This window comes from Phragmites australis, chromosome 4, assembly GCF_958298935.1.
Source record: "Phragmites australis chromosome 4, lpPhrAust1.1, whole genome shotgun sequence".
NCBI lineage: Eukaryota > Viridiplantae > Streptophyta > Magnoliopsida > Poales > Poaceae > Phragmites > Phragmites australis.
This window is the reverse complement of record NC_084924.1, coordinates 6,193,165-6,202,625: the sequence shown is the minus strand read 5'-3', so window position 1 is coordinate 6,202,625 and position 9,461 is coordinate 6,193,165. Positions and strand designations below refer to the sequence as shown.

Here is a 9,461-nt window from a genome sequence, read left to right as displayed (position 1 = left end):
TTGCTCAACCAACTTGGTTGACTGAAGTTGTGCAAGGCTATCAAAATGACAGTAAGACTTTCTAACTTCTCACTGAACTATCTATCTCACCTACTCAAGACAACTTCAGATTGCTCAATGGACTCATCAGGTACAAGGATAGAGTTTGGGTTGGCAATAATCATGCCGTTCAGCAGAAAATTATTTCAGCTCTTCATACTAGTGCTATTGGAGGACATTCTGGGTTCTTAGTCACATACAAGAGAATTAAATCTCTATTTGCTTGGCCAAAAATGAAAAGGATGATTAGGGACTATGTCAGTCAGTGCTCAATCTGCAAGCAAGCCAAATGTGAAAGGGTGGCATACCCTGGACTCCTCCAGCCTCTCCCTGTACCTGAAGCTGCTTGGTAAATCATCTCCATGGACTTTGTGGAAGGTATTCCTACATCCTCTCACTATAATTGCATACTTGTTGTGGTTGACAAATTCTCCAAGTATTCCCATTTTATTGCCATGTCTCATCCATTCACTGTCCTCAAAGTTGCCACTGTTTTTTATCAACCATGTGTACAAGTTACATGGACTCCCTCAAGTGATAATATCTGATAGAGACAAAAAATTTACTAGCTCCTTGCGGCAAGAGTTGTTTAAGTTAACTGACACAAGGTTGCATATGAGCACAACTTATCATCCACAAACGGATGGCCAAACCAAACGTGTTAATCAGTGTTTAGAAACATACCTGAGGTGCTTTGTGCATGCTTTTCCCCATAAATGGTCCCAATGGCTACCTTTAGCCGAATTTTGGTATAATACTAGCTATCACTCAATCTTGGGCAAAACTCCATTTCAGATTCTTTATGGATAGGATTCTAGACAGGTGGGCATTGATAGGATTGAAGCTTGCTCTTTACCAGATTTTGCAGTTGTGGCTCAAGGAAAGACATTTGATGACTCAATTGCTGCAACAACACTTATCTAGAGCCCAAAACAGGATGAAAATGCAGGCTGGTAGGAAGAGATTAGAAAGGTCATTTGATGTCGGAGATATGGTCTATCTTAAGCTTCAACCTTATGTGCAAACATCTGTGGCCAACAGGGCAAATCATAAGCTGTCCTTTAGGTATTTTGGCCCTTATAAGATATTAGCAAAAACTGGTGCTGTTGCTTATAGGCTACAACTTCCTTCTTCCAGCAATGTCCATCATGTTTTTCTTGTATCCCAACTCAAGGGAGTTGGCAATCCCGCTGCAAATTCCAACCCAGATTTTCCTGACAACAATGTCCAGTACCAGGTACCTGAATACATTCTTGATCATTGATTTCGTAAGGTTGGTACTCGTCTGGTTTCGCAGATCTTAGTTCATTGGACTGGCTGGCCTGCTTCCATGGCCACCTGGGAAGACGAACATCTTCTTCGACAAGAATTTCCAGCAACACCAGCTTGGGGTCAAGCCGGTTGTCAAGGAAGGGAGATTGTCAAGGACCTGAGCAAGGATCTGCTGGATGGACGTCAGGGGACGAGTGAGGCAGAACACCGCTTGGAGGAAAGGCGCAAGGCTGAAGGGGAGCAGGAGCTTGGGCTCGGAAAGGGTTCTCCACACGAAAGGATTCGGAAGCCCAACATGAGGTTCTACGGCCCAGACTGGGAGCACTGAGGTTTCGGCCCATTGAGGTTTATATGGCGGGAGATAGCGTGTGTATTTAGGACAACTCTTTCTTGCCAGAGGGGATGAACTAGAGGAACTGGTGGGCGACAATATGCCGTTGTAGGCGTGTGTGGCCGGTGTGTCGCCGAAGATAGCTACAGAGATACACATCTACACTCGTATCCACACTCATACATCATGGGTTTGTAACATAGACGCGCTCGATATGGTGTCGTAGTCGAAAGATCACAATGAGGACTAGGAATTGCTGGTTCATGATCTTGGTGGCACCCTTGGCATCCACAATGACGAGTGGGAGGGGGGGAGGGGAGCACCGCTGCGATGCTTCGAAGCGCCTTGTCGTTTGGTTGCAGCCCCAGAAGCGAAACTTGGATCAAAATAGTGATGATGTCACTTCACTATATATCTAACAATATATACAATTTCACATGTTCGATATGAGTCAGTTACTCGTAAAAAATTTCTTTGACCTAGTGCATGTGCACCACCTAAAACAATCTAGCTTCGCCCTGGCCCCGAAGAGAAAATGCCTAGGTGAAGAGCTATCGAGAAGGATTTAGGAGCTTAGATCGGGAGAATGGCCTTCTTGGTAGCGGAGCTATAGACGGATCGAGGGGATTCGATGGAAGGCCATGCAAAAATCAACAAATTTACATGCTACTTCTAAGCACCACCACTTTTTATCAGGCAAGTCGTCTAAGCCTCCAACCAAATAGGCCCATAACATGATGCCTTCCACCAACGCTGGATGAAGGCGGGGCCACTGCAGCCATGACTGACGCCGACGCAATGTTAGTGGAGGAGGGCGGGGAAGGGCTCGATCCTATCAGTGCTACTACTTTTTTTTGAAAGGATCGGTGCTCGAAAAGCAAATAGGCGTCGTTGGATGCGACCGGTGGATGTGCTATCTCAACACACACAAAGATGACACTTTTGCCCTGGAGTCGGTGTATTATGGTGGACTTAGTGGGCTAGGCCTTGGACGCCACATTGGGTCTGGCTCTTGTACCAGCCCAGATGATTAGATGCACGTACTAAGATTATGGTGTGGAGGATGCTACATCATAATATTTTTATTTTTTTCTTATTATATAAGTAATGTTTTGAGCTGAAAATTCTATGAGAGTTAGATGATAGCATTCTCTACACTATAATTTTTTTATAACTATTTATATAGTATTTTGAATTTTGAGAGTAATATAATGTTATATTTTATTATTTTAATCTACTAGTTGAATGCTCGTGCTTTGCAACAGGAGCTAAAAATTTGCACACGATAACATTATTGATTCCTCTAAAATCAGTCATCATCGTCGAAGTATCTTGATGATTATTTATGAAGTTACCAACATAATTCAAGTATATGAAGTTACAACACTAAAGACATAACATTGTTAACATTGTTGAAGCACTGCAAACACTAAAGATATTGTTCGCCACTGACTCATATAACATGTAGTAGCAACAATAGTGATAAGTAATTGTGGGATAACTACGCTTATTGAAATAGCATCATACCCCAATTCAACAATCCTTGAGCCAAAAGAAAAAAATTAACTACGCTTCTGGAATTTACAACATACCTGCACGAAGTGATCCTCGACAGTGGCAGGTGGGCGGACGATGTAGTCCATCGCGCGGTCCTCCAACCGCACATGTAGGTGCAAATTCAACAGCTACGGCGCAGAGGACGCACACCTGAATGAGGAGATCTTGTCCAGCATCGCAGTGCTTCTCCTTTTCATATATTTTTTTATACTACAGATGTGATAGCAAATAAATGCATATTTAAAAACTACAAAATGAGACCTACATTGTAAAAACATAATTTTATCATGTCTAAGGTCACCTAAATGGCCTCTAAAGACAACACTGAAAACTGTCGTAATCAAACAACAGACATACAAACTCGAATATCTCCAAAACTAGTCAACAAAAAATTCCAAAATTGGGTGGAAATAGAGATAACAACAAGAGATACAACTTTGGTATAAAATTGATATGCAGAAAAAGTCATTAACAGGGCTCCATGATCTTCATCGCACCAGGTGTTCGATCCTTGTTCTGTTCATATAAGCACTTGACATAATGCACCCACAGAAACGGAAGTACAAAAGCATCCTCTGAGAGAACATAACAGAATGACAGTTAAGATTCATGCTATGCATCCTTTCTAACATTCCAGTCCACTACGACACACCATTTGATATTGAAGTACTACCTTAACCTTAACATTTATACCAATATTTCTATCCAACGGTTAGCACCCTCCTAACTCATACCAGTGTTTACCATTTTATGGCTATCACCCTAGCAATCAAAACATGAAACTATCCAAGAGGAATTCTCATGCAGATAAATGATAATGTGCATCGCATTACAGTGACAAGCATTCCTCATTCAAAGTTTCAAACTACATCATGAAACTTCTATTCTAGACCTTTCCCCCTTGACGATTGCAGAACTGCATAAGTCAAGGATTGTAGCTAAATGTGCAAACAAACACCAACACTTCCACTCCTACAAGAAAATACATTTTGCTTATTCCAACATTACACCCCAAACTGAAAATCCAGAGTCCACAAATTCAATCAACGTGTTCCTCTATTAAAATACTTTCATTTTGGGGCCAACTTCCAACTCTCTGCTTATGAAAGTTATTAAACAATGAGGACACGAGGAGAAGCAGACAACCGACAAAATCTTTGTCTAATCAAAATTAACATATCAAAAGAGCAGCTTACAGCCCACCAGAACAGCAACGAATAGCACACAACAAGCTAAAGCGATTAGCCCCCCAGGATCGAAACCCACCTCCATGAGCTCAATCAGTAAAACACTCCATTCGAACCCGCAACAACATCAATAGCATGCAAGTAGCCTCCCACAAGTGGGGAAGGAGAAGAGAAACCGAGGCAATCGCCTTGAGCGCGAGAACGTGGATGAGGAACACACGCGCTGCTAGATTCATCAGCAGCGCGATGGTCACCCGCGACCGTAGCACGGTCGCGAGCCATTCCCCGTCCTCACCCGGTCAGGCCTCATCGTTGAGGAGCAACGCCGCCCACCACTGCAGTGCGGTGGCGCTGGCCTCCGCGGAGGCGGCCGTGACGTAGAGGCAGTTCACCATCGTCATGCGCGGTGCATTGGCGTCGGGGTTGGCACAGTGACCGAGCCAAGCCAAACCCTAACCCTAGCCCCGACCGAGGCAGGCGTTACGATCCAGTGCGTCGAAGGCAAGTACCAGGGCCTTTGCTTGGGCCGTGCGCCTTCGGCTTTATTCACGTGGGATGGGAAAGCGGAGGGGCGGAGGCGATGCCGCGATGGAGAGGGCGGCGATGTGACGGGAACGCGACGGGAAGGAAGAGGGGAGATCGGGATGGATGTTGGACGGGAAAGATGAACCACCTGTTAGAGCTCTGGGGAGGAGTAGCATGACGTTCTATCTGATGCGAGAACCTCTACGTATTTTTTTTAAGTAGTGGAGATATCGAGTGTTAGAGGAGCAATAATCTATAGTTATTATTTTTTCAAATGGCTACCTAAAATTGTTAAATTTGAAAAATTAAAATAAAAAATTAAAAATCTAATAACTGACGCCCGCAAAATGACTGGACTGCCGACGACCAGCGCAGCGCAGACGAGGGAGGAGGAGAACAGGGAGCAGAAGACAGCGGAGAAGACGAAAGAGAAGAAGAGGAAAAGGACGATGGTGTTGCCGACGGATCCGATGCTGTGGCACAAGGTGGCCGCCGTCTCCGGTAACATATCCTCTTCGTCCTCCTCCTCCTCCTTCCCCCCCCCCCCCCCCCCTCCCTTTCTTCCTGCTTCCTTAATCTGACTGACCACTGGGTGAGCGGTTGAGTTGAGCAGGGGTCGCCGCTCTGGGGCTCGGCACCTACGGCGCGCACATGTTCCGCCCCAAGAACCCCGCGTACAAAGAGGTAGATATGATGTTCTTCTTCATCCGCCTTCTTCTCCAGTTTCCAACTTGTTCCTTCCAATTTATTGACCTGCTTCTTGCGATTGGGGGTGGGGGGAAAATCGGCAGGTTTGGCACACGGCGTCCCTGTACCATCTTGTCCACACCGCGGCGCTGCTCGGAGCTCCGATCACCAAGCGCCCCAACGTTGTGAGTACTAGTGCCGTCCGCTTCACAATTTGCTGCTACTCTATTCCCTGTAATTTACGTGCGCCGCACGATTCTTTCCTTGTTTGCAGTTTGGAGGGCTCCTCACTGCTGGAATCGTGCTCTTCTCTGGAACGTAAGCATGTCTTCCTCTCTAATTGTGATTCAGATTATCACGAAAAGAGCAATGGAATAGGGAAAAGAATGTTTTCTTGAGTTATCTTGCGTTGTATCTGGATCGTGGATTTCAAAACTATTACTGACGGAGGATTGACCATTTTCACTTTAGGTGCTACACTGTGGCTTATCTTGAAGACAGGAAGTTTTCTTCACCAGCGCCACTGGGTGGCTTTGCGTTCATCGCCGCTTGGGCCAGTCTTCTCTTATAATTAAAATGTGTTTTGGCCAATGAAAACAATTTCTCAATTTCTGAAAGCCTTGTATGTGGTGCTTTATTAGGTTATGCAATTGTACTTGTATGGTATGCACCTTTGGTTAAATAATATTACTTTGAGTTCATACTTTCTTGTTTCCACCAAAACACGATGTGCTGCTTATGACCTGTGATCAATTGATCATGCCAATGAAACTATGTCTCCTTTTTCTTTAATTTAGTTCCATCTAATAGTTTTGTCTTGTTAAAAGCATGGAGTTGCTTTTACACGAGAAGTGCGGCCTTCTTATTTGCTATGCAAACATAGCCAGTTAGATCAGCATGATTGCTGCCGATCTTGTTGCTTCCATCCACAATATGAGCTCATTTTCTTGCTACAGTTTGGTTCACTGCTTCCGTAACTTGTTTGTCTGAAACATGTTTAACACTGTAGACATCACTCTGGACTTCAGATTTTGCGGACTATTTAGTGTAGCAATGAGTTCACCATATTCTGGACGGAGGTGTCATGTTAATATTTTTCTCATGTGTCACTGGCCCCAACTAGATACTGTACAAAATAGTTATTGATTGTTGTGCTAATTATATCCTAGTTGTTTGGTCTCCACTTTTACATATTATATAACACTAAATAGGTTCTGAGTTAACATAAAACAAGATACATGATGAAAAATGAAAATAGGTTCTGAGTAAAGTTGACATGCAGAATTGCAATATTTGGAAAATGTAGCAACATGTGAGCTGTTGCCTTCTGTAGCCAGCCATGTTTCCAAGTAACAACATGCTCTCACGAAGAGAAAGTTTCATTTTTTGACTCAATGGAAGATATTCCAGGAATACAGGAAAAGTTTCCTTCTTTCTGTGCTTTGTTTATCAGTATATCAGGCTGCCAGCTCAAAATGACAAGAATTGTGACCTGCAAGATGGCATTAAGTGAATCGTGTCAAGAGTAAGACTTGCAATGATCATGTTTTTCAATAGCATGATGCCATGCTTAATTTCTATGAGGATGCGTGCCGCTTCCAACAGAAATAACTTTATACATGTCACTTAGACCTTTTGATTTATACTCCCTCCGGTCACAAATACTTGATGTTTTGGACAAGATCCGGTCAAACTTTTGAAATTTTGACTTTCAATAACTTTTAAAATATCTGGTTTGGAAACATGAAAAATCATGTGTAGATTTGTCTTGAAAAAAACTTTCATAATCTCACAAATTTATTGAATTTTATAAATGTATTCTAGTATAAAATAGTGGTCAAAGGTACATATTGGAGACCGTGTCATGTCCAAAATGTCAAGTATTTTTTATCGGTGGGAGTACCTGCGGTAAAAAAGAGAAGGCCCTATCTATAGGAAAAATTAGGGCTTCATGGGTTCCTAGAAAATTTCACTCGAGTTTTGCAAATATTGGAGCTTTGGTTGTATTTACCAAATATATTACTGTGATCTTAAATTTCAAAAAAGAGACCATGCATGATTTAATTTAAATGTCCAAATGAAAGGATGTGCTTATTATTGGAGTCCTATGAGTCTCATGCTACCTAACAAGTATAAGTGAGAAGGCTTCTTGTATAGAATATCAGAATTGACTCATGTTGTCTATGAATGATTTCTTTTCTGTCTTTACTGATATGTGTTTCTGTGTGGTGGATGTGCATGGGCTTTCTTTTGTGCGTGTCCTTATCTGTATATGAGTGCGCGCCATGCCGTATAACGCATGCCCTGCATGTTTGATCTTGCTGGTGAAATGTATCCCTGCAAAAAAATGGGTGCTACTAATAATGGTTCAGACTTTCAGAGTCCAGACTAGAAACATACTTGGATCTAGGTCGGTGACGATTGCAGCTGCATTGAAGTAGCAAGTACCACCATGTTTCTTAAATTTTTGCCAGTAGCTGTTGAAGGCATAGGATGCATGGTTTCTGACGGTATTGGGAAGATAACAAGATTTGTTTGGTTCAATCATGGTGCAGTCTGCACCACCAGGACCACACGCCCAGTTAAGAGCTTGCTGCAGGACATCATCTGGTGTTTGCTCATCTGCTATGCACCATTGCTTCTCCCAATTGTGATCATCTGCTTCCATGGAAAGGTGTAAGAATTAATGATTGTGAATTTGCGATTGTTTTTTTCTGGGAGACATGAATTCAAATTTCAGTTATTGTAGCCTTCTTTTTCCATGTTTATATGTGCTTTGCATCTACTTGAGAATTAAGACAAAACATTGGAGTAGCTAATTTATTTGTGATGGAGCAGCGGTATTAGTGCTCGTACTGCTTGCACTATATGCTCTAGTAACAAAGTTACAATTGGATATATCTTTTTAGAGCTCCATGAATATGGATAGGAATGACAGAGTCTATTGCATCCCAGGCTCAAACATTTCGGCCTTATTCCAGAGCAATGAATATAACTAGCTTATACCGTGATAAAAATCATGCTATGCTACTTTGTGCAGTGAATCTCAAAGCATGGAAGAATAATCTCTCTCTTTTTATTGACATGGTTAGAAGTCTGCATATCTTCTTAAAAATTTATAGCAAATGAGTTAATCACTCAGTATGTGTTGTTCCAGATTTGCATACATCTTCTTTCCCCTCATCTTGTATCAAATTCGAGGAACATGTTCCTTGTTGATAGATAACTTTGTTTTAGTATTTATTAGCAGCTTTTAACTTCAGTAATTGTTATGGTTGCTCAGATTTCCGAATCACATTTTCCAGACTTGTTACTTTCTAAGATCTTGCTGATGGGAAGGTTGAACTTTATGTTAACGTCAAAATTTGCTATGGAAAGAAACACTGGGTAATCAGAGAAAATAAGCTTAAAAGAAGGAAATAGAGGGAAGAAGAGTACATGAGCCTTCTGGAATCAGGATCTAGTAGTTATCCTCATACCTTGCTGAGCCGACGCTGCAAGGATGTGTAGGATCAAATAAAGAAGCAGTGTCATCCTTATTGTGGCTTGCTTCTTGAGATCCCAATTCTTCACTCTGCCTGCATTTGGTGGTAAGGAAGAATACATTCTGCTTTATTGCAACTACTAGGTGCTAGGACTCAAGTTCCAGTATGATGTATTTGGAATTGAACTACTCTACAAGTGGATAGTTTGAGTTGTGTGAAGTTCATATAATGGCCAATGGTTGTGTATAATAACTGGGGGAAATTATTTCCCTAAAAAAATAAAAGGGAGAAATGCCAGAGTCCCTTTGCTTGTCTAAAAAGTAAAGGCCTCCTATTCCTTACTTCATGCACAAATTGAGAATGTCTTCCCTTTGAATG

At 42.2% G+C, this 9,461-nt stretch overlaps 2 protein-coding genes across 2 annotated transcripts; one reads left to right on the top strand and one right to left on the bottom strand.

Moving 5' to 3' along the window:
• The first annotated feature begins 5,250 nt into the window (after positions 1-5,250).
• On the top strand, positions 5,251-6,301 carry LOC133915431 (uncharacterized). Its single transcript, XM_062358582.1, has 5 exons — positions 5,251-5,412; positions 5,525-5,595; positions 5,703-5,783; positions 5,873-5,916; positions 6,070-6,301. Exons 1-5 carry the CDS (start codon positions 5,259-5,261, stop codon positions 6,167-6,169), a joined length of 450 nt encoding a protein of 149 aa, XP_062214566.1. The 5' UTR covers positions 5,251-5,258; the 3' UTR covers positions 6,170-6,301.
• Positions 6,302-6,794: 493 nt separating this feature from the next.
• Positions 6,795-9,384, bottom strand: LOC133915432 (glucan endo-1,3-beta-glucosidase 4-like). The gene is made up of 3 exons (XM_062358583.1): positions 9,078-9,384; positions 7,999-8,256; positions 6,795-7,090 (listed from the first exon to the last, which is right to left on the bottom strand). The coding sequence occupies exons 1-3, from the start codon at positions 9,202-9,204 to the stop codon at positions 7,056-7,058; spliced, it is 420 nt and encodes a 139-aa protein (XP_062214567.1). The 5' UTR covers positions 9,205-9,384; the 3' UTR covers positions 6,795-7,055.
• Between the last annotated feature and the right edge of the window lie 77 nt (positions 9,385-9,461).